General features: G+C 34.2%; 1 protein-coding gene across 3 annotated transcripts in view; it reads right to left on the bottom strand.

Moving 5' to 3' along the window:
- AGL (amylo-alpha-1,6-glucosidase and 4-alpha-glucanotransferase) overlaps positions 1 to 25,961 on the bottom strand; it is a 79,602-nt gene that overhangs the window by 38,818 nt on the left and 14,823 nt on the right. For all 3 annotated transcript variants that reach the window (XM_030868785.2, XM_060302295.1, XM_060302303.2), the window contains exons 6-23: positions 19,244 to 19,425; positions 18,968 to 19,079; positions 15,794 to 15,917; positions 15,348 to 15,450; positions 15,155 to 15,252; positions 14,371 to 14,510; positions 13,137 to 13,324; positions 11,255 to 11,378; positions 10,502 to 10,665; positions 10,121 to 10,222; positions 9,853 to 10,008; positions 9,609 to 9,759; positions 7,277 to 7,401; positions 7,075 to 7,187; positions 6,822 to 6,956; positions 4,264 to 4,394; positions 1,042 to 1,178; positions 636 to 769 (exon numbers count right to left, since the gene is read on the bottom strand). In XM_030868785.2, the coding sequence (XP_030724645.1) occupies positions 636 to 769; positions 1,042 to 1,178; positions 4,264 to 4,394; positions 6,822 to 6,956; positions 7,075 to 7,187; positions 7,277 to 7,401; positions 9,609 to 9,759; positions 9,853 to 10,008; positions 10,121 to 10,222; positions 10,502 to 10,665; positions 11,255 to 11,378; positions 13,137 to 13,324; positions 14,371 to 14,510; positions 15,155 to 15,252; positions 15,348 to 15,450; positions 15,794 to 15,917; positions 18,968 to 19,079; positions 19,244 to 19,425 (2,419 nt within the window). The remainder of the gene's footprint in view (positions 1 to 635; positions 770 to 1,041; positions 1,179 to 4,263; positions 4,395 to 6,821; positions 6,957 to 7,074; positions 7,188 to 7,276; positions 7,402 to 9,608; positions 9,760 to 9,852; positions 10,009 to 10,120; positions 10,223 to 10,501; positions 10,666 to 11,254; positions 11,379 to 13,136; positions 13,325 to 14,370; positions 14,511 to 15,154; positions 15,253 to 15,347; positions 15,451 to 15,793; positions 15,918 to 18,967; positions 19,080 to 19,243; positions 19,426 to 25,961) is intronic.

Below are 25,961 nucleotides of genomic sequence, written 5' to 3' on the forward strand. Positions count from 1 at the left end.
CCTTCAAAAAGTCTCTCTACACAAATGTGTAACAATGCTAATATCAGTAGAACAAAATTTTCAATTTGGATAAGGTTTCAGAACTGCTTTCATTTCACCCAGTATTCTGTCTAGCTGGCTTTAAAAGGCCTGTTGTAAAACAAATGGTAGGGCTGAAGTTTTGTTCCTTCTGAGATCATGCCCAAATCGATTTGGCAGCTCTTCACTGGTACATTCCGACCTGTGGTTTCATTTTAGGGAAATTCACCAATAAAGGCAAATTTCCTTTATCATAATAGAAGAATATTTTTTCTGTTAATTCATGAAAAATTAGAAAAAAGAATGCTGTGTGTAGATTTACGAAATTGTATCCATTAACTTAACAAGTCAAGGAATAAACGGAAACAGATAACATAAAACAATTAAAATTTCCCATCAACACGTTTTTTAGTTTTATAGAACAGATTTTAATAACTGTTTGTTTTTGTGTGTTCCAGATTAAAGGATGTTAATAAATTTACTACCCACTTATCAACTTTTTCAGCTCTATGTGTGTATGACAATTCCTCATGTTTTGGTCTTTTAAGAGTGTTTAAACTGACTGTATGTGGCTTCTATACAAACATGCTTATCTACTCAAGCTTTGCTGGATATACCTTGACATCTGCTTCCATGCTATATCCAGGAGAGTGGTATATGCGCCAATTAATATAGCATCAAAGTAACAAGGGATAAGGTAACGTGGGATCTGCTTCAGGTAGAAGAACATAGCCTGCAACCATTTACCAACCTGTTATAAAATAATTTTAAGAGTTAATTTGATGTGCTTATAGGCTAGGTGTATTTTAAAAGCTAAATCCAAACATGCAATTCTACTATCTAGCAATCTATTAACCAGATTTTCACTTATTAGAACTGAAAGACGATGAAGAAGGGAGGAAAATGTTTCAGTTTAGAAAATAATGTTTCAGGTTAGAAAACAATATAAATATTATATGTAGTATGTTAATATACTTCTTATTGTGCCCTTGTTTTTCTGGACTAGAATATAGCTTTACTTACTTCAGCAATGGTTCCTGACCGTGAAATAAGCCGGTTACTGACATAGTCAATCATCCAGTCTCCAGATCTCAAATTATCACAAAAGGGATGCCCCAAGTCATTCTTTGGTCTTATTTCTGCCAATATGGACATTAATCCTGAAAATTCAGAGAAATATCATGACAATTTAATCACTGGCAAAGGTAGTTTGTTCTCATAGCCTGGGCTGCTGCTAGTCTCTAGAGATTTGGGGTGAACACATATACAGGTAGACAGAAGGACTGCACAGTCCTTAGTGGCACTTCCCAGGGCTGGAGATAAGTGTGGCAACACTGACTTGAACCAAGATACAAAGGCATACTGAAGGGGACTGCTGTCACAGGAGCTATGCGGAGTTTTCCTAGATTCCTATTTTCTGGGGCTGGTCCTGCTCTTTTGAATTTTAATATTACAATATTCAAAGGCAATTGGCATAGCTTCCCTGCTCTAAGGATCTGGGGGAAGAAAACTGATAAGTCTATATCCTTTCACAGTTGAAAAGTGGTGGATTCCTTAATATTCAGGCAAGATTTAAGAAAATCATAGAACTGGTTTCAGAGACAGCAAGAGCACCTATGGTGGTAATAACTAAAGTCTGTTTTGGAGAGGCTCTTTGAAATATAACAGGAGGTACTTGGAACTAAATGAAGTATCAAAATGAGGTATACAGGCATATCCTCAAGTACTACTCAGATAGAAGTATTAGAATTCCTATGCATATATAGCACATTCTATTATTTCAATGACAGAGCAAGAGTACAACTTTCATTATTTAATAAGGTAGTAATTTCCACCTTAAAAAATTATATTGGCTTCATTGACTTCATTTCAAATAAATTTATTTAGTTAGAATTTAATTAATTTTACTGTGTATATAGCATGTTTTGAGAAATTAAAAAATAAATATATAAATTTAAGATATTCTTTCCTTCAGGAAGCTTATAATCTTCTTTAGGAAACAAAGCTTAAAACATAAAAAAATCTAGAAAACAAGACAGTATAAAATAATGGTCTATATACACCCTAGCATATTCAGGGAAGGTAAATATTGCTCAGTAAGTGTTAGCTCCACTTACTGAATAATGGAATGACATGACAGAGCAGTGTTTTAGAAGAGAGGTCTGATGATACCCAATGGGATGGTATGATTTGTGGAAAAGGTATCAAGAGGTTGGAAAACTGGTTAGTTGGTTTTGTAGACAGGACTTAGTCCTAGACAGGATGATAACCGTGGAAATAAAAAGGAAATAGTATACCAAAAGAGAATACAGAAAAAAATCCAGAAGTCATGATTATTGATGTGGGGTGAACACATATACAATAATTTTGATTAATTATTGATCAAATGTTGAGGATAAAAGGGGCAGGTCCAAAAGTGGATTCCTGGATTCCAACATGACTGAATATGTATTGTTACAAGAAGTAGGGAAGGGGGATTTTGGTTAGAGGAGAGAAAAGTCAGTGAAATGGTTAAGTGTGATTTAATCTGAGGTTGCTATTAACAGCCTGCTGGAAATATCAGGTGGCTGCTGGAAATACTAAATTGCCAGAGGGTAAAGGGATTGGTATAGAGTAAAAAATAAATCAGGGAAGGGCAATTATACTTAGAAAGAATGAGAAAAATCATTTCATGAGAAGGTAAAGAGAAATTAGTAAAAAACCGGACTTAACTTTAAGAAACATAAAGGCCAGAAGAGAAGTTCACATAAGTATGGTCTTCTCAGGCAAACAGAAGGAGTTTAACAGCTCAGAGTGAAAATGGTAGGTATCTGCTTAAGAGTGGTAAGATATATATTTCTTTATTACTCACAGCATAAAACATTTTTTGTTGAAAATGAGAATATTTTAGAAAAAAACAAAATGTCATAAGCACAAAAAGTCTTACAAATTTTTATTGAGAGCTTCTTATGTGCTTGATTTTGTAGAAGGTATGAAAGCTAAAAACCAAGAATGCCCCAAAAGGCAAACATTGTTCTTTCTCAAGGTACAGTCTACGTAGTGGAGTTTTAAAGCTAATTATCACTGAATACTTACCATGAACTATAAGCATTGTCTAAGTACTTTACATGTATTAATTCATTTAATTCTAACAGTAACCCCTTGTGGTAGATTCTGTTTTTTTTTTTTTGCTGTACGCGGGCCTCTCACTGATGTGGCCTCTCCCGCTGCAGAGCACAAGCTCTGGACGCGGAGGCTCAGTGGCCATGGCCCACGGGTCCAGCCGCTCCGCGGCATGTGGGATCCTCCCAGACCAGGGCACGAACCCGCGTCCCCTGCATCGGCAGGCAGATTCCCAACCACTGCGCCACCAGGGAAGCCCAGATTCTGTTTTTATCTTCATTTTACAGATGAGAAAACTGAGCCACAGAGAGTTTACCATATAATTATACAGCTAGTCAGTGCAACCCACAAAGTGTGGTTCTAAAGCCTATTTCTTGACCACCATAATAAAGATTCATACAAAAATTATATTTATTATTAAAATAAGGCAGTAAATTCCAAGGGCTAATAAGAGACATAATAGATAAATGCAATGGGTGTCTGGAGGACAAAGAAATTACTGTGAAAGCAATAGTTAAGGAAAGATTTGTGGAAGATGTTAAGAAGTGAATTGGCCCTTAAAGATGGGTTAGATGGACAGAGAAATAAGGAGTTGAAAAGGAGGTTTGATAAGTGGGAAACTATATGAACCAGGAACACATGTGTGAGAAACCAAATTTCCTAGATAAGAATCTAAGAAAATATTACCAGCCAAATGAATTAAACTGATAGTTAAATATTTAGTTCCTGTATCCCACTTTACAACTACTCTAACTGCATAATATTTAACTGAAAGTTCTCTTTGTAGGTTAAAACAAATATGCAACAAAAAAATATTTCCAATTAGACAAAAAAGGAAGATGAATATATTTACAACCTAGTCCCATTTGGAGCCCAAATGAATGAACTCATTTAACCCTCATAAAAGTCTATGAATCAGACAATATTATTCACATTTTATGGAGGCAGAAGTTGGGGCACAGAGAATTTAAGTTACTTGCCAGAGGTCAATGAGTAGGTGGCAGAGCCATAATTTCAACTGCCAAAGCAGTTGAACTCTGAGCCCATACTCTTATTCCTATAAGGAAGACACCATATGACCCTTAAATACAAAAACAAAAACAAAAAACCCCGAAAAGTTTCACTATCCTTATACTTGCTTACCTTGAAGACCTGCATATTTAAGAGATGACCAGTTTGGTATGTTATAACACCCTCCACCATCTTCTTGTTCTTCTGATTCACATCGGTAAAGTACCTGATTTAGCTCAGCCAAAGTTAATTTAGAGGCAATACTAAAAGTTGGAAAATAAAGAAAACTGGTTAAACATACTGAAATTTCACTTGCTCTCAATAAAAATAAAGAAAATATGAATCATAACAAAAAATGTTTTAGCAATGTATGTTTTAGGAACTCAGCATTATACTATACATTGTAAACAATATACATTTATAAATAATAATTAGAGGATACACATGCTAAAAACTCAATTAGAAGTAACATTTCTCCCAAGCCAAAGAAATAATCAAGTGCTAAATTTTATTAATTAGAAGTATACTGGAAAAATCTTTTGGTTGCTATATCCTTTATCTTATAAATTTGTTTTTAATCTTTCTAGTTCAGACTTAGTTTTTCCTCTTCTTTATATTCTCCTATGTGGGGCAATAAGAACTTTTTATGCTAATTATCTTAAACTCAAAATAATTATCAAAGGACCAATAAAAGGATAATCAAAAGTCACAGTTAACGACCTTAGAAATCATGTGTTACTCTACTGCTACATTCCTCTCCTCTTCTCCTTTCAGCTCCTAAGGTTGCATTACCCTTCAGCTTGGTTGTTTAAGAAACCAGATTTTCTTAGATAAAGATGTTTCTTGATAATGAGCAGAAGGAAGTGTTTAACTATCATCGCCTCGGTTTCGCTTTGTCCAGTTAGCAGTGAGATTGTGTAAATGACTACACCTGAATGCAGCTGAAACTCTACTTTCTTTTCTTGCACTTCTAACTACTCAGTTATATAATTTCATTTTATATAACTGAATACATATCCTCTGAGCTTAGAAAACTGTCAGCTGTGCTTTGTTCCCTCGGTCTTTGTTAGCCTCCCTCCTCCCAGCTGGGACTAACCGTTCCTTGGCAATTTGTGAATCAAGAGTGAGTCAAATCTATCAGTAGCCTCAGTACCAAGTCCATTCTAGTGCAGTATTTTTCAAGATGTAGTCAGTGAACTCCTTGCATAAGAATCACCTGCAAAGCATATTAAAGTGTAGATTTCTTGATCTTGTCCCAAAATAATCTAAGTAGCTCTGATGAGGAATGTGCATTTTATAAACCTTCCATAGAAACACAAAACTGCTTCATCACAGATTTTTCTTTAGAATGTAACTACTAAGTATGGTTTGAATTAAGAGTTAATACCCTTATTAATAAAAGCTCTTAAAAAACAACAAAAACAATTGAACGGAACAGAAAAATGAGCTAATATGTAAAATGACATATCACCAAATAAATACAAATGGCTGATGAACAAAAAAATTAGCTTAAAATTTAAAATAAATTGAGATATCATTTTAAAGTATTTTATGTTTACCAATTTGACTAATAGCTAACACTTACTGATCACTCACTCTGTGTCAAACACTATTCTGTGAGTCACTATAATTATATCTTAGGTAACTTGCCCAAGGTCTTACGTCTTACAGCTAAGAGTCTGAAATTAGACTCAAACCCTAGCAGTCTAGTCGCATCCTCTATGCTGTTAAACATTACAATAATGTATACTCAGTATTAGTAAGGATGTGCGATACTAGACTCTTTTACATAGAGCTGAAAATATTAATTAATATAATCTTTCTGGAGCAGATTTGGCAGTATTAAAAGCCTCATATATACAGACAGTCTAACTCCGAAATTCCAACCCTGGAAATTATCCTAGTACTCATGATATCAAACATATATTGAGTATTCGTTATGTGCCATGAATTGTGTTAAGTGCTTTATATGCATTATCCTATTTAATCCTTACAAAATTGAAGAGGTAGGAACTATTATAAGCCCCATTTTCCAGATGAGGAAACTGAGATGAAGAAAGTCTAAATAATTTGTTCAAGATCATACTGACAGTGGTGAAGCTGGAGTTAAACCCAGCCTTAAATTTCAAAACCCATACTCTTTAGTACTATATGGTACCACCTAGCAAGGGCTAATCTGATTAGTAAAGGAATAACAAAGGATTTATGCAAAGATGAATGTACAAAGACATACATAATAGGGAATAATTGGGAGCAATTCAGCTGTCCAAAAAATGTAGACTGATGAAATAAATTATGGTATAGCCATATATTAGAATAATGCATTGACATTAAATAAATGAAGTGGTAAGAAGTATGAAGTATGCAACTTAGTCTCAAATAGTTCAGAAAACCTGTGTGTATATGTGTACAGAGACGTGTATATAGATAGATAGATATGTATAGCATATATATGTATACATGTTTATCTATCTATCTATCTGGGAGTGTATGAGTGAGAGCACATGCTTGCATACACAGGCACAAGCCACAGGACAAAATGTTAACACTAAGTGATGAAAATACTCCTGGTCCTTAGACCATCCTTTAAGCAACAAGGATATACAGGACTCTTAAAACTGCTTAAATCAGGCTTGCGGTAACTTATCAGTTATTAAAGTGCAAATCTCCATAAAATAAGGCATACTTACGAAGCAAAAGGAATTTTTAATATAGGATCTGTGTTGTCAACAGCAAGACTCCCAGATTTAAAATGAGGACTGAACTGTGTCAGATGATTTCGAAGAATTCCAACAGCAGCTTGTGCATGTGGATCAAGACTAACTCTGAAAACATTAATTAAAATATGGTTAATTTTTAGGAGTAATTTATTCAAAATTAACAGGATATGTAAAACACTTTAAATATAAGTAAAGTTAACAGTTTGAACTCTAATTAACATACCTGAATATAATAACACTTCCAGGAGACAAATTTTCAAACTCTATTTCTTGAATATATTCATTGGGTCCTTTTGTGGTAATTCCAGCTTGTTTAACAATTTTACTTTCATTAAGCTTGAAAAAAATTATATAAAACTGTTCAATAAATAACTCTAATGTCCTTAAAATGTTAAACACAGTAGTGGGATGAGAGTCCCAAATACCTGAATATGTTCTCTAATTTCTACTGTGATATTTGGCATTCCATTGATTGAATTAGCATCCTTCCTATAAGGTTCCGTATTTCTCTCAACAGTTCTAGCTTCAAGAACTACTTCTTCAATTTTGCCTAGGAATATATAAAAACTTTAGCAAAATTTCATATTAAACCATCTGAAATTAAGAATTGGTAAAGAGGTTTTAAATCACTTAACTTAATGTTGAATATGAAATATCAGTTAATTAGAAAAAAAAACAGTCTGAAAGTAGATAATTCTACCCCAGATGCAGCTTTTACACAATGCTTTAAAAAAAAATCACAACTTAATTAACAAAGCTTTATTCGAAAAGAGATCTCATCAAGTAATTATGGCTTAGCTCTGGGGAACAATATACAACCTTCCTAATATTGAGTGGAGAGAAAGTAGATCACTTGAAAGGTTTACATTTAAAAAATGGAATATTTCAAAGACAGAAAAAATAGGGAAAAATTTAAAACACCCAGATCTCTTTACCTCACTTAAGAAAACATTCCAAATCCAACTGATGTCCCTGTGTACCCTTTCTCCCCCTTCAGAGGCAACCACTACCTGAAGGTTGGAGTTCATTGATCCTGTGCATTTTTGCTACATATGTATGTTTCCCTAAGCAAATATATACTATTCTCCATATGTCCAAGTTTATTTAAGTGATTCAAGTTATATATACATTTCTGCAACTTCCTTTCTATTGGACAACACTGTATTTTTTAGGTTTGTTCAGCTAATATAAATTAGCTCTACCTCATTTATTTCAAATGCCAAATAGTATTCCACTGTATGAATATACCAAAATGCATTCATTTTATTAACATTGTTATTGTTTTTCTCTACTATAAATAATGTTACAATAAATATTTCTGTGCATATTTCCTAATGGAAATGCAGAAGAGTTTCTCAGATATATACCTGGGAATAGAATTGCTGGACCAAAGGATATATAAAACTGCAACATTATTATTTAAATTATTTAAATAATTTGAACCATTAATCTGACAATGAAAGACTTTTTGATCCAGAAATCTACTTCTGGAAATATATACTAAGAAAATTGTTCAAAAGAAAAAGAATTATTCCTAGTGTATATTCAAATCTTAAAGAACACTGCTAAACATACCCCAAAATATTAAAAATGGAATACTAACATAATAAAATATGAAATATTTAACATAATGAAAATCACAATTTTGTGGACTGATAAAGTGGAAAATGTTTTAAGGATGATCACTGACAAAAAAAAAAAAAAACCCCTGAGAAACTACTGTATACACTGAGTGCAGCCATGTAAAACTATGTATGTATATTAGCAACAACCAAATAAGATTACTGAATATAAACATGTGACTAGTCAAAAAAAGTAATAAACATTTGACTCTGAAACTATTCAAGTTGATAATTTCTAAAAATGGGAGTTATGAATATTTAGCAACTAGCAACCAATATAGAATATGATGATTTTTATGAGAATCTTCATTCACTCAATTAATCAACAGACTTGGACAGCTGCTGTATGCACAGGAGCATGTTATGCCATAATATATTATATATAATAATAAGGAAGGAAATGAAATACACATGTCTAGAAAAAAATCAAGCAATACTAAGGATATATCTCAAGGATGTATTTTATAACTAAGTGTCAGAGTGATATAGAGAGAATATAATTACTTTATGTTCAGAGGAGAGAGAGTTCACTGAATACTTAGAGAAAGATTCTCAAAGGAGGTGAAACTTTAGTCCTTGAAAGATGTAAAGAATTCATAAATAAGTGTAAGTAAGACTACTTGGGGAACAGTGAAAATATCTATTTGGTTGAAATAGTGGAGTGACACAGGGCCAGGAAGGTAGGTGAGGATGGATTATAAAGAGCCTTAAATATTAAACTATTTTCCATTTTGGTTTATATATGTAAATGTGTGTATACACATACATAAAAACACTTGGACACACATATGAATATATGTATATACATATATACAAACACATGAACATACATATATATTTTCCTGGGTATAGAAGAAATACATGTTCATTTTATACAAATTAGGAGATAAGGGAATGTATTAGGATGAAAACAAAATCACTTCACAACTCAAAAAATGTTAACATTTGAGAGTATTTTCAGGTTTTGTTCCATGTAGTAAAAATATAAGCTATCAAAAATTTCTAATGCTTTTTCTCAACTACATCTACACTTGCACTGTGTTACAATATATACGATATGTAACAATTTAATAATATTTATTATTATTAACAATTTAACAATATAATCACAATAACACTTTTTAGATCCCATTACCAGGGATGCACATTTGAGGCACTTCCTTCCTGTAAAATGAAGTCTTGGGATTCCTGAAAGCAGTTCTAGACACAGATACAACTGATTGATGGATACTAGGTGAGTGTCTTGTTACTGCCACTATGTCTTCATCAACTTGATCCACATACACCTGAGAAACAAAGAGAAAACACATTAGTGCTCAAATTGGGAAGACTCTAAAATTGAACCTTAAGAAAGAAACCTAGAAAATTTAGTTTCTTGCCTGAATAAAACCCTTGGCTCCAAGCTCTTGGTGAAGTTTATTGATGGCACACCTGGCTGCAATGATGCCACTTTGGAAATTAACTTCACCGAAATTGGATGGTGATGCTGCAGGATTCCACTTAGTGTAAAACCGTTCTTCAGAAACTACTGAAATCTGAACAAAATTACAACTTAGCCATGTGTACGTTTTAATTACAATGAGAACTTTTGGTAAAAATGATCAAAGTTTTCTGCCTTGTAGATTTTAAAAAACAACACAAACAAACCTGATGAGGCACTAATTCGTCATAGCCCTTAGTACTTCCACTAGCACAACATGCCATAGAAACAATCGTGGAACTTGGGAGAGCATCATATGCTGACCTATGCTAGAAAACAATAAAAAAACAAACAAACAAACAAAAACCCAAAAGTTTATTTTCTTTCAAATGCAAAGTGCCATCCTATAGCATAATGAAGTAAAAGAATAAGTGCATAAATACATTTGATAAGATAACAAATAACAAAACGCTCAAAAACCTTTGTATCACAATCACTAAGGCACTATTTTGAAGTTTTGTGGATATTACTACCACTAAATAGCAGGGAACTAAATATCAAAACATTCAGCAAAATCAGTAAATACAAGAAACACGTTAGATACTTACCACAATAGGACACTTATTATCATGGGTAACATCCATAAACAGGGCATGTGCAATAGCTGGCATTAAAGGCCTCAAACAGGGCTGAACGAAGGATCCAACAGGTTCTCCTCCATATCGGTAAACTAATCTGCCCTCTTCATGACTGTCATACGCACTCATTGCCTCTGCAAGGCATTACAGAATATTTTAACAATCTTCATTATCAATGTCCAAGAAGAGATTAGATTTCGTATCATGACTGATTTTCAAAAAAAGACCACATAAATATTATAAAAAATAAAACAGCTTTAAACATTTAAACAAATGTCCATTAGTTTAAATGACAAAAAAGTCTTCTCTGTAACTTAACCAGAGAAATGGTTCATGCAGGTCAAAGGGAATATATGTTGTTTATTAGGATGTTGGTTATATAAAATCTATGAAGAAAAATCTAAAGATTATATCACATAGGCAGGTAGGAGATGAAAAACAGATTTGTATATTTTCAACAACCAAAAAAATGGTTTTGTTCATGAATCATCAGTTCATTCCACTGCTCTTTCAAGTTAAAATGAGATATTTTACCCCAAAGTGGAAATTTTTACTGATGAAAACAGACTAAGTTATACTAGGAAATTCTGAGTAGAATATTTAAAAGAACAGTAACTATGTTGAACATTATTAAATGCTGTATATAAAGCTATTAAATGCCTTTTAATCTACTTAAACAAAAACTAAAGCTTTAGATGGGAAAAACACTTTCAATAAGCCTACCTCTTATTAAGGAACTAATGCCCAGTCTAGTAACAAAGATATTGTCCAGGTCTTCACTTCCTGTGAACAGTTCAGCTACTACATATAAATTGGGTTGCAATTTCCTAGCAGCATCCAACATGTACTGCAAAAAGCACAGTTACAAATGTAACAGAAAGAGAAAAGCAAGATGGTGCAGGGGAAGGAGAGGAGGCAAGATTAGGCATGGATTTGACAAAGGAAAATATCATGTAGCAAGACAAAATGGAAATCCAAGATGAATTTCCAAAAAAAGTAATTGTGCATACGTAAGAAAACATAAAACAGACCAATACACACAGGAAACAAGAGAATTTATAAAGACAATATAACAGTTAAAAAGGAAGATTAGATTTTGCAGATATAGGGACACAAGGGGGAGGAAAAAAGAAAGAAGAAAAATGTTAGTGTCACATTAAAAAATGTAAACCATAACACTGCAGTTCTGCTAGGATTTCCCCCCGTTTTATGTTTGTTTTTAATACCTCTAATCAGACCATTAATTTCCAGGCACTTGACTAAGCTATTCATGATAAATTCCCAACTGGTGAATCATTTAGCTATTGCAAAGATTAGGTCTGACCAGACTGAAGCCAGTTTTTCCTACAGATGATAATAAACTTTTTTTTTTTGGCCATGCTTTGCAGCTTGCAGTATCTTAGTTCCCTGACCAGGGACTGAACTGGGGCCATTGCAGTGAAAGCACTGAGTCCTAACTACTGGACCACCAGGGAATTCCCCAAAACTCTTTTTTTTTTTTTTTCCCCCAAAACTCTTAATCAGAAATAAGATCAGTTCCAAAAAGTTTTTTTTTAACATAACATTTACACAAAGACTAATAAAATACTTGAAATTCTATCAAATAAGATCCTAGAGGATTATGTAACTTAAAATTAAGCAAATTAAATTTTAATATTCTAACTTTTGCCATAATGTTATAACAATCTTAAAAGTGTATTTTTTTTGATGTTGCTATAAAGGCACACACAAAAAATCCTCTGCCATTTTTTGAAGCTAAAAAACGTCTACCACCTTAACTAATGTTCATTAAATTCTTCCAAATCAAATCAGTTTTTCATCACAGGACTTGAAACATATACATCATAATACTGCTTTAAAAGTATAGAAATAGATGTTTTTCAGATAAGCACACATTTCCAAAGAACACTAACTTGTGACTAGAAAACTATCAAAGATCTTATAAACAGAATGAAAATTTGAAGTGTTTACAAAGCTGCAAAAGGTAAAAGATAATGCTGTAAGTGTTGGCATTGCTTAAGTTACTGTAAAAAACCCAAAGAGGAATAGAAAACTTTTATGTTTACATTTACATTTTTATAAACAATTAATAAAAATTGAATCAATGAGGCTAAAATAGTTTCAATATGCTGTAATGTTAGGGTTTAAATAATCATTATAATATGAAATAAGCTATTCAACTTCACAGTGGCTACTAATGTATTGAAAGCAACCTAAAAATAACAAGAATAAGACAAATTAATATTTATATATTAAAATATTAATAAGATTAATTCTGTTAAAATATTAATATTAAAATATGAATATTTTAATAATATATATACAGCAATATGGTTGTGTGTGTATTATCAGAGACAATATAATGTACTTCCCTAACTTAAAATAAAAATATTAACTCAAACATTTTATAGCCCAGTACTCCATAACAGCTGCATCAAAAAATTGTCAGAACTATGCAAATTATGCAAGTGTTAAATACTACCACCAAATCAATGTTGGTATCCAACTAGCAAAAGGAAACATATATTTGTATACTCTATTTAAGGAAAGCTAGGAGAGAATACTGAATTTCTTTTCTTAATGTAGATGAATTGTTTTTCTGTACCTCGGCTACATGAAGAGGTGTTGAGTGACAGTTATCAAGACGGACTCCCTGGAAATAAGTCGCAGTTATTTCAGTGTATTTTTTCATGTGTGCCCAGAGATAAGGACAGTCCTCTGGTTTTTTCCCATAGCGTAATTTAACACTGTCTCCCCAGCAAATAAGTTCTCTCCTTAGATAAACATCTGAACCTGTTAAGAAAGGAGCTTGCTTTCAATGGTTTGAGAAACAAAATGAAAACATTTACTTCAAGGAAAAACTTGTTTTTAAAACACATTTACTATTTTTAACACAAACCATATATAGGTTAAAATTACATCTAAAATAGCATGGGATAAAATTTTTTAAAGTTAATAGTAATTTGGATCTCATATCTATTTTGCTAAAATTGTACCTTATTGTCTCTTCTAAAAATGTGTGCTTAATGGCAAAAATTTAAGTTACTTCTTGAAGGAAAACAATAATAGTAGGCCTTTAAAGCTACAGTTCTACCAAAAACATTTAAAGCTCCATCTCCACCTTGCTACCAATTTTTGGCAATAGGTTACATTAAATCCACGGTGTAGAGAAGAATGTCTTTTTTCATTTAGAATGGTTAGAAAGGAGAGGGCAGAGATACTTAAATCCAAAGCTACACTCTTTTTTTTAAAAAAAAATGAGATTTCTGAATTAAATTTAATGTCATTAAAACAGGCTTCTAATTCTAAAATGTTAAAAAATAAATATATTGATAGGTCCCCTGCAAAATTCTTCCTGGCAATGAAATTGCTGTAGAAAAATAAGATGCTAGTATTAAGTGAGAGGGAATCTAAAAACAACTGGTTTCTAGTTTAACTGCCATTCAAATACCTTAAATACTCCTCTGGCTAATGAGTGAAAATATCTCTTATAGTAAATAGTTGTAATAATAGAGGTTTCAAATGTCTTTTAAAAATGCAATAAATTGTTGCCCAAATAAACTCTTAGGCAGAACCACAATATAAAATAGATATATAAAAGCTATTCTGTTTGAGGAGATAAGGGGTAGAAAGGGAAAGGAGGGAAAAGAAGAAGGTGAATCCCATCCTGTCAATCCCTTCTCTTCTCTCTCAAACTGTATGCACCTCTGGCATCTGTAATGAAATAGTTTTAAAAACACTAGCATAGTGGGGGGAAAAATCAATAAACAATTTATATTTTGAGCTTGCCGTGAACTTTTATTTCCCTATCCATAGAGAAGTTAACAAAAATGATATACCTGGTTCAGCAAAGTTTCGAAGGGGATCATCTCCCATTACCCATCCATTATGTGCCATCAGAAAACAAGCTTTATTTGGGACATGAATCATAGATTCTTCTGTGGAGAGGGGCATTTCTTCAAAAGGGAAAGTAAAATATCTAGGGAGATACAATCAAGTATGAAATCCATACAGAGAAACTCCTTGGAGAGAATGTGAATTAGCACTATTAAAATTAAACTTCTTCCCTAGTGAATAGAATAGAAAAGATTAGTTTGACACCATTTATGGGAAATAAACTGCAATATAGGTAAAAAAATCGTCAGTAGACATTTTGAGTAAACCTAATAGGATTTGAGAAATAGCATATCTGATTAACATTCTAAATAATAACTTTAAAAATCTCATAAAATTACTAAGAAAATCACTGAGGAATTGACATTATTTTGCAAAGGTTTTTACTACACTTCAGTTGCCTAATCTATGTTGTATATTACTTAAAGTATAAGGAACTAAATGCTTGCTTAATTTGATTAACGTTGAATTTATTAGTAAGTATGCAGTCCTCCAGAAACATGAATGTAAATGATTATAAATTGGTTCATAATAATGATAGTTTCTCTAACTAAAGATGTGCCTAACAAAATTAATTAATATTAAGCTTAGTTACCAGATCAAAACTTCTATTTCAATTTAAGAAATGTACTGAGTCACACATTAAAGGAAACATTTAGGTTAATTTGAAGAGTTTAATACAATTTTCAATTTTTAACCTTTAATGAGAAGAAAACAAAAATGGAATACCTGGTAACCAAAGGATGTTTTCTAGTGACAGGTCCTAGTTTAGGACCATGGCCAGCCAGTCGTTCATAAAACACATTTCCCAAAAGGCAATTAACTGCCTAGAAAACATGAAATTATATTACATCAACGACAACAACAAGAAACAGTATTAACACTCAAAGAAAAACAGCAGTTCAAAAGAAGTAGGTAAAACCTGTTCCTGATGATAGTTCACGAGTTGATGCTTCTCTGAATTTAATTCCTCAATTCTCTTCCGGAACCAACTGCAGCATTCGTTAATTGCGGCTGGCCCATTACTTGAAACAGATAAAGCAATACAAACATTATTTAATGGTTTTACAAATTCTACATTTAAAAATTTTCTAATAATGGTCATAGAAACTTTAAATATATTCATCAGGATCTTAATTATGGCTAAAGAAGTTTTCCAACTGTATACATTTTTACATTTATGTATAGGAACATGGACCAGCACACAGACAAGAGGGGAAATGTCATGCGTTTGAAGTAGTAGAATTATGGTGAATTACTTTTTTTCATTTTATATTCAGGCTTTTAACAATAGCATGAAAATAATACTATCCATAAAGGTTTACAAGTAATAGTACTCTTTAATATGTAGTAAAATATAAAACATACTCATGTGGTATGAAAGTTGCTAGTGCAACGTTCATATCTACAGTACAGCCAAGTCGTCTGTATTCAGGATCCTGAATAATCTTAAGGTGTTGTTTTGGATCAGGCTTTGTTGTTTTCCTATTTCCTGAAAGAAAGAAAATATTATATCTTAAATGCAGCTATGCATAAGGAGATTATAACTGTTACTGATTTCATATTTTTAGTTTATAGTTTTTTCTTGGAAAATAAAATATATGTTTATTTCATAAGCATCCTTCCCACCTCCCTGTCCATCCTCCTGCACACCATCTAACACACACACACACACACACACACACACACACACACACACACGGAAGGAAAGACAGAGAGAGAGAGAGAGAGAGAGAGAGAGAGACTGACTGAGGAAAAAAAACCCAAAAACACTATAAAAGAAAAACACAGCAGTTCCTACCAGTTCATCCTCAGTCCCATCTTTCTACCTCAGTTGGCATTCAGTTATTCTATATATTCTTTAGGGCATTAAGGATGTTGATGGTACAAATTTTCTTCACAGGTGCTACCAAATACATTAACATTAGGACTTTTTTTTCCTCAAAGATTGCTTTCTATTCTAAAAAGTAAGTCATATTAACAACCTAACTTTCTCTGAAAGAAGCACACAGGTTTGTTTTCATACTGTTTTCCTTTTCATCAACAAGCATATTCTTACATAATAATAAAAAATGAAAAAAGTAAATAAACCTTTTATGGGGGGAATTTTCACTCTTCTTCTGGAACTTGTTCCTAATAAATCAGGTATTGGTACAGGATTGCCTCCACTGGGTTTGATTTTATATTAATTAATACCTGGCTTATTCTAAAAAGATTTTGCAATGGCTTATAAAGGCCCAAACAAACTAAGATAAAAATTAAATAGATTTTAATATGTATTTTCTGAGGTTAATCCAGATGAGTAACATACATGAAAAATTCCAGAAGTGTTTAAAAAAGAGAAAAAGCTACACAATCAGTGTACATTATAAAAGTCTTTAGTACTGGTAGACTAAAAGACAGATCACTGGAATAGCACAGCTAACAGGTCCATGTGTATTTAGTGTATGATTATACATTATGAAGTATCATGGTGGTACCCCAAATCAGTATAAAAGGATGGATTATCAACTCAATATCATTTTTAAAAATAAGAATAAAGTTAAATATCTTCTTTATATAAATTCCAGGTATACTAAATATTTAAAAGTAAAATATAAATAAGATTATCAGAAGAAAACATAGATTGCTGTTTGAAGGTCTAGGCACAATGTGAAATCAGAAGCCATAAAAGAAAAGATTAACAAATTTGGTTACACTGGGGGAAAAACTACCATAAACAAGAGTTAAAAGATCAACAGCATACTAGGAGGATATATTTGAGGCCACTATAATAAGGAATCACAAAGAATAATAAGTCAATATGAAAAAGACAAACAACCCAGTAGAAAAATAGGGAAAGACCATTAATAGGGAATTAATGGAAGAACTATAAATGGCTAATTAACATGTGAAAAGATATTTCACTAATAGGCAAATGTAAATTAAAATAATGAATATTTTCCCTTATTGACAAAGATTATAAAGATTAATGGTATCTAACATTGGTGATGGTATAGTTAGTGATAATGTAAACTGGTACAACTTGTGTTGAAAAGCAATTTGACAATATCTATCATAAATTTATCATGAAATCTGTATACCCTTTGACCCATGAATTCTATGTCTAACAATTTGTCCTACAGATTTACTCACATAGCAAGTAAAGATAACATGTACAAGGATATATTTTCTATAGTACTGCTTATAAGAATATAAATTCTCCTAGGGCAAGGGCTTGCTACTATGTTCACCATTGAATCCCCACGCCTGGAAGACCGCCTTTCACATAACAGTTGATTCAATAAATACGTATTGAATGAATGAGAAATGAACTGCAAATAGTCTATCTAAAAGGCTAAAGAAATTCAAGTACTTTAAAACAGTGTATTCTGTCTAGAGGTTAAAAGAAATAATTAGCTGTAATAAGATCATGCTGTCAACTAAAATAACAAGTTGTTAAACAATCCATATGCTATAGTTTTATTTGTGTGTGTATAAAATAGATATAAATATAAAACTTACAAATATAATGTATAGATATATAATTAGATAAAATTGGAATTTCTTTCAAAAAGAGTCTGAAAAGAAACACAAGAAACTATTAATTGATAGTTCCTTCTAGTAAGTAGGTTTTGGGGGAGAGGAACTCACACATTCCATTTATTATATTTTTGCACATTATTGCAAATAAATAATACAGCTTATAAACATCAGAGGGAAGGGGAGATCTTCAGTAAAATAAAACATGAAGGAAAGTTAATATAAAAAATTCATGTATTAAGATGTTACACAATTGTGAAAGTTGAGAGAGTAAATCTGACCCTAAGCTTCCTGGGCCTCAGGTCATACTGATTTCTACTTTGAAGGCAGTATTTCTGGGCCCTACGCAAGCTCTAGTTTCTGGATGAGGAAGAGGATTTCTAGCCATCAAAGATCCTTGCTGTTAGGCTGTCCTATACTAATTGAAGATACATTCTTTATAATTTTTCTAATTTGCCTCCGAAAAACCCTAATTTCTCTTTCAGCATGTTTTTTTCTATCCTACTTTGTCAGGGAGATCTGTTTCTTTATCTTTGCTACTGGCTAGTACCTGAGTCAGTCTCACTAGTGGTTAGGTAGCCTTAATGGTAGGCGCCATCAGCTAGAAGCCCCTCTACCTCAGTTAAGATTCCTATGTTGGCCAACAGAGGACATACATCTCTCAGTTTCAAAGACTGTTTTGAGTCTTTGGCAGCTGAAATACTCTGCTCTACTTACCTGCCATTCATGCATTTAACAAATACATATTGAGCTCTACGGTATTCTGAGCATTGTGCTAAGGAAACAGTGTAAGAAACAGTCCCCGAGGGAAATAAGTATGTATTATGACATGCCCTTTAGATATCTCTGCTAACTCTAAGATAGCTTCCAGAATCATAGTTTTAGAGCATCAAAAACAATACAAATATCATATAATAATAACAGATTTAATAATGTGTTAACCAAGAGAAGAGTTATCGCTTCAAGAGCAATACTAGATTTCTTAAAATCGATAGAAACATTCTAGTGTATATCCTGTACCTTGTGTAAGAAGTCCTCTAAATTGCTCAACTGCTTTGTCAACATCCACTTGGAAAAATTCCCAGAGATGGATCTTTGGGAAAATATCCTCCCAAATTATTTTTCGAATGCACTGGAAAATATCAATAGTTAAAATATACACATTTAAAATCTTTTTACTAAACATTATTTAGCATATTAAAAGACAGGTTCTAAATGATTTTCAACCACACATTTACTTTACACTTTAGAAATTCTGCTATTGTTTTAGTGTGGTATTCCTCTATACATACTGACATTCATTTGATGATCATTTTCAATCAAAGCAGCTACTCCTCTTTCTTTGTATTTCCCTTCTGCAACGTCACAGGATAAATGCCAAAGTGCTCTGTCTAAGACCCAGGCAGGTTTTAAGTGTGGGGAATTCACAAGGTTATATGCACTTTCTGGATGTTCCTGGAGCCATTTACTTTTAGTAGCTTAAAGAAAAAGGAAACATAAAGGAATATCATGTAATTAAACTGAAGTTAAGTTTAAAGGTAAAATAAAATATCAACATCTATCACTCATTTTCTTATATATTAGATATCAATATTTTATAACAATATTTTAGTATAAAACAATTTTTTGGTTGTGGTATCCTATCATCTATTTCACCATATATTTTTCTTTCCTGTTGTAAGAGTTTTCCATTGTATAAATTGTTTACTATTGCAGTGGGAGTTAAGAAGTGTCTTGTCCTTGGCCTCTTTTTTTTTTTTTTTTTTTTTTTGCGGTACGCGGGCCTCTCACTGCTGTGGCCTCTCCCATTGCAGAGCACAGGCTCCAGACACGCAGACCCAGCGGCCATGGCTCACGGGCCCAGCCGCTCTGCGGCATGTGGGATCTTCCCAGACCGGGGCATGAACCCATGTTCCCTGCATCGGCAGGTGGACTCTCAAACACTGTGCCACCAAGGAAGCCCCCTTGGCCTCTTTTGATGCTCCTTGGGTGAACTTATTTTGGAATCCTCCTTCTAAACCTAAAGGACATCTTTTCCTTTAAGGCAGACTGGGCTTTTGCCCTGACTTCAAGTTCTCTGGCCTCATTAAAGCAGAAAGTTACCTGTATCTTCAATTCTGGTTTGGGCTTTTCAGTGTCTGGCTGTTAGGTTCTAGGGCAGAAGAGTTCCCTGACATTTACTTTTCCCAGGAGCTTCTCCTTTTTACTTCTGGTCTCCTGAGTGACAGGGCCCTCCTTCGGCCCCACCTAAGCTCTAGGTTCTCTCTCTTACCTATCCTTAGAATGCAAAATGTCATTTATATCTTTTTCTCCTACATATCATGTATTCCTGTGGGTTTTTTTTTTTTTTTTGAGTGGGAGAGGGAGGTGAGATTCCTTCCTCTAGATCTTTAAATATGCTTGTATCTCCCCAAAGCTAAGAGTACAAACACACAACTTATCTAAATGCAGTTATTTCTCTAAGTTCTGTAGGGTCTATTAGTATCGAGACCAAACATCTTGAAAATCCAACCTGTATCTACTGCTTCCACTTTCTCCCCACACTCTCATTCCTTCTCCCACTACAGTCTGCTTCTACAGCCAGCGCTCCACCGAGATTACTCCAGCCTCCTAATCATGAAATTTAGTGTTACTTTCTCATTTTCATCACTTTCAAGCTCTACATCTGTCATTACTGATTAGTCCTTCCGTGATTTACAAAAGACCTCTTCCTTGATTTTCAAAAGATGTCGTTATCTTGGTTGCCTTAAATTTTTGCTTCTCTCTTTTGTGCCCTCTCTTTTCCTTCTCATCTCCCCTAAACCCTGGAGGGAGGTTTGCTACATTTTAGTCCTTCTCTTTCCTCACACCCACTCTTCTCAGTACATCTCTCAAACTGGCCCAGACTCCAGCTGAGGCCCAGGCACATCTACCCAAGCATGTGATGATAGCACTGCCTGGGGACAGCTTGTTAACTCAAAATCCATTCATAGGTCCACATATATCTACACTGAAAGTGTCATATATCCCAGGCACTGTTCTGGGAGCTAGATATTCTGTAGCAAATAAGGGAGCAAGGTTCAGGTGCTCATGGAGCCTTCATTCTAGAAAGGGTTTTTTTGTTTGTTTGTTTTTGTTTTTAATTTTGCTTAGACAATCCTGATGGAAGAAAACTCAGTTCTCTCATAGGCAACCTCTTTGTATAGCTAATCTTGAAAGGTTAATAAGATATATTGTTTCGATAAAACTGATACAAGTGAGGCTGAGAAACTGCTAAAAAAAATATACTCAAATAACAAGGGTATAGCTTGTATCTTATTACCCATTTGTAGCAGTAAGTTCAGAATCAGAATCAGGAGTTTTGCAAGGTATTTCAAGTGTTCACAACATTGGAGGTAATTTGTTTTAATTTATTAATAAACAAATAAAAGCTAGACACATTTTGCTTCATCTTTAAAATGGACTAATGCCCTGTAAATTCATGCTCAGGAGTGGTTAATGTACCTGAAAGTAGTAACAATTTTTCAATACCTACCATATGCCAGGAACTGTTAAGTGCATTAATTTATTAACCCTCATGCCCTTCCAAATGATATAGGACATACTATTATGTTCATTTGACAGATGAGAGCCTGAGATAGGTACCTCAGCAAAAGTCACACAGCCAGAAAAAGAACTGGGCAAGTCTCTTCAGAATCTGCAGTCTAACCATTTTGCTCTATGGCTGAGGTGAATGTGGTCATGCCTTGTTCACTCAGCTGAGAACAACTACAATCCTTACAGAGTTTTAAAATCATTATTATTTTTAGTTTCACGTATATGATAAATCATTTAGTAAGTCATTGATTTACTTAGTATTTATTTAATAGACAAAATACATAAGAAGCACAGATGTTATAATAAAAGTTAAATTGATAATTCTCCAAATTTGAATCAAGATAGTTTTCCCAAGATTTATCACCATACTCATTGAAATTCAAGATTATATAAGAGAAAAATGTCATGATAATTATATCCAATTTGGATTTTCGTTTATTAAAATACTAAGGCAACCCCAACTTTTTACATGGTAAAATCCTGAAACTTTGTTTCTTATCTCAATTTTATGAAACAAAATCAAGTGTAAAATGAAAGAATTCTAAACATTAGGTAATAAAAGTATTTTTTCTCATTCTATATGAAAGAGGAGTTAAACTCCAAACTATGTCTTAATACATATCAAAATTAAAAATGAAAGATGGACTTCCAGAGTAGCACAGTAAAGAAAGACTCTGGAAATTGTCCTAAGGGCATCTGGCACATGGAGAAACATTTATTCAAGAAAACCTACTAATTCTTAGTAAGAATAGCAAGAGTCTGTGGCACTTGAACCACAACCTGCTCCCTTATCCCACCCGACCAACCATGTGTTATGGAAGCTCTACCCCAGTGCTCTACTCCAGGCAGGTGTGGCCAAGATGGGAGATGCCCTCTCCCCTTACCTCCCAGTCTGGGGTTAGTTTCATTCTGGGAGAGGCAGGCACACCGAGTGAACAACGAAGTACACTCTGACCTAGGGTGACTTCTAGGAAGCCAGCCTTAAAAAGAAATCCCATTCACCTCTGGCAGTCTGGAAGACCTTGTGTATGCCCAAGGCTGAGACATCTCTGCAGCAGTCAGAGAGGGAACTCCTAAACTAACTAGTTCAGGTTTATCTTTTTCCATCCTTTTACTGTCAACCTACCTGTATCTTTGAATTTAAAGTGTGTGGCATGTAGACAGCATATATTTGGATCTTGTTTTATTTATTTATTTTTTAATTGACTCTGATAATCTCTGCCTTTCAAGACATTACTTTCAAGATTCCCTAAATCTTTGGCTTTCAAAATTTTTACTATGATGTGTCTGAGTGTAGCTCTCTTTTGTTTATGTTATCTGGAGGTCCCTGAGTTTTAGGATGTGTAAATTAATGTTGGAGGTTGGGAGGTTTTCAGCCATTATTTCTTCAAGTATTTTTTTCCATTCTTTCCTCTCCTTCTGGTGTTTCCATGTCCCACATTTCACTGAAACTCTGTTCATTTTTATCCTTTTTCTCTGTTCTTTAGATTGCATAGTCACTGTTCACTCAAACATGCTGCTGAACAGCTCTAGTGAAATTTCTCATTTTGGTTATTTACTTTTCAACTCCAGAATTCTCATTTGGCTCTTTTTAAAAATTTCTATCTATTTATGATATTCCCTCTTTGATGGGCTATCATCATAACATCTTCTTTTACTGCTTTAATTTGGTTTCCTTCGATTCTTTAAATACATTTATAATACTTGCTTTAAAGTCTATTTCAAGTATGACATCTAGGACTTCTCAAAGGTGATTTCTGTTGCCTGTTTTTTTCTTGCGTAAGGGCCACACTTTGCTGTTTCTTTACATGTCTCAATTTTTTGTTGAGTATTGGTGATTTAGATAGTATGTTGCAGCAATTCTGGATACTGATCCCATCCCCTCCAGGTCTTTTTGGTTGCTGGTTTGTGACTTGTCTGGATTATTTTAGGGAAGTCTATTTCTCCCACAGTGTGCAGACTCTGATGTTGCGACTCAGAGGGTGCAGCCTTGGCCATGGGTAGTCAGCCTGGGGTGATGGTGGTTTTTAGCAGGGCTCTCTTAAGTGTCTTTTTCCCTGAAATCTGTTAAGCGGTCTGCTTCTGTTGGTATCACACTCAGCTATTTCTCTCCTGAGCTGTTACTCAGGCTGACTGTGCTGTTATTTTTGATAATATTCTGGAGCATAAATTGCACTGCAATATGATCCAATTAAATTTGGGTCCCTTGGCATGGGTAGTCTTTGAGGCCTGTCTTTGAGGCTTGTTCTGACCCCAAGAAGGCTCTTGTTAGCTGCCTCTTTCCCTGGTTCTCTCTGTTAGACCAGTAGCTGGCCTATGGTTTAGCATGTTGCTCTCATGAAGATACCAGCCTCCTTTGGATTGTTTACCACCGAAGTCTCCATTGTTTTCAACAGTGCTCACAGGCTTGAACTTTCCCATGCTATGTACCAAATAAAGTCAGTTCCATTCTTACTCTGTTCTTACTGCACATCTCTTCCCGGGGGCAGAACATCTGTGTCACTGCTCCACCAGTGGTGGCAGGGGTAGGAGCCTCTGCTTTTCTTGGCTTTCCCCTCCAGGTGTGGAACCCTGACCCCACAAGCAAGCTGGAGCAAGGGTCCAGTATTCTTGACCTGCCATGCATGAAGTAGAACTTTCTCTCTCTGAGTGGGGGCTGGGCAGAGGAAGGGAGCCCCAGGCCTCTCATCTGCTCTTGCCTAGAATAGTTTCCATAACATAGTGCTGAAAGCGGGGAATGAGAAACGCTGGAAGCCTGCCTCTTGCAACCACAGCCCTAGACTGGGAGCCAGGGAGAAAGGGAGCCTGGTGTCCTTGGCAGCACCTGTTAGGAACAGACCTATCATCACTCTGACTGGGGAAGGGTAGGGAGGGAGGAGCAGGTTGTGGTTCAAATGTCACAGACTCTCACTATCCTTTCTGAGGTTTAGTACATATTCTTGCATAAATGTCTCTCCATATGCTGAATGCCCTTAGGACAATTTTCGGAGACTTTAGTTTTTTAAAAATAATTTTCATCAGTTACAGCTGTTTTTCAGGGTAGAGGGTCTGTGAAACCCTTAACAGTACCATTCTGGAAGCTGACTTTCCCGGGATAGTAACTTTTTAATGAAAACCTATATCACAGAAAGGACATTATGATACTCAACACGTTTCATGCAAGGTGGAAGCAACATTCACTTCTTTTATATTACACAGAATCTCTCAAATGCTTTAGAAAATACAGTCTCTGACAGAGTCTGTGACTGTACTCCAAACCTTATACTCCCTTTTTTCCTTTAGTAACAGAACTCTCAAGGTTCAGCGACAGACATGGCTGACAAACAAAATACTACACTGCAAGCTCCGTTATAGCTAGAGACAAAATCCTATCTGGCGCAATGTGAGCAGAAGGGATATATACACCAGATCATGCCCTTAAAAGACATTACTTCCCTTTCCTCATTGCCACCGGTTGGAGGTGATATAAGGAATTGGAGGGGCCATATTTGATTAAGAGATGGAAGCAAAGTGCTGGAGGCAGCAGAGCAGCATTAGAGAAAGAACTTCGTTCCCTATCATGGGTTGGCTACCACACCAGTCTTGGAATGCCTACTTAATCTTTTATAAGAAATAAGTATAATTTAAATCTTAAGTCACTATATTTTTGTCTTTTTGTTACAGCTGCCTAAGCCATATCATAATTCATACGCTGCCATTATGTGGTTTGATAAATTTGATGTGAATAGTATTAAAGATGTCAAAGTAGTTATCAATAACGTCAAATTTTCAAGCGAAGAATACTGAATTCTTAGACATTAGGCAGTTTTCACTGTGGACCCTGATGCTTAGTTTCCAGGTGCATGCAGAAACAACAAATTTTAGAATGTTCCTATTTCTTTGCCTAATTTTGATTGTTTATTATTATCATTAGAGATTATTATCTATATTGATGAACCAAATCTTTGAGCTTTTGAACATCTTCATAGTTCCTATGGTTACTTGGAAAACAATTTTATGACACACACACCAGAGATTTTTGTTGTTGTTGTTAAATGTTTTGTACCACCTGGAATTCCTGTTGTTTACATATGTAAGTCAGTGGTTTCCTGACTTTTCTACATCATGGCAAACAGAAAAGAGCATCTGCAAGGTACACTGGGTTAAACTGAAAGCTGATCAGGGCCAGAGGCTTCTCCAGACCCAGTTACTCTGATAGCTGATGGAAGTAGTCATTTCCTGAGGATCAGCATCTGGAAACCTCTGATATATTTTTATAGAATTGTATACTGGTAAGAAATCCTGGGAGCCCAAACAGGTTAACTTCAATAATATCTTTTAACATGTAAAAGATATAATTTTCAAATTTAAATTCTAAGAATTTACCAATAATTTTCTCTTCAAATAACACCATTCAGTTTTTTCAAATATATGCTATAGTACCAGAGCTATGGCTATA

Source organism: Globicephala melas, chromosome 1 (genome assembly GCF_963455315.2).
Source record: "Globicephala melas chromosome 1, mGloMel1.2, whole genome shotgun sequence".
Classification (NCBI taxonomy): Eukaryota; Metazoa; Chordata; class Mammalia; order Artiodactyla; family Delphinidae; genus Globicephala; species Globicephala melas.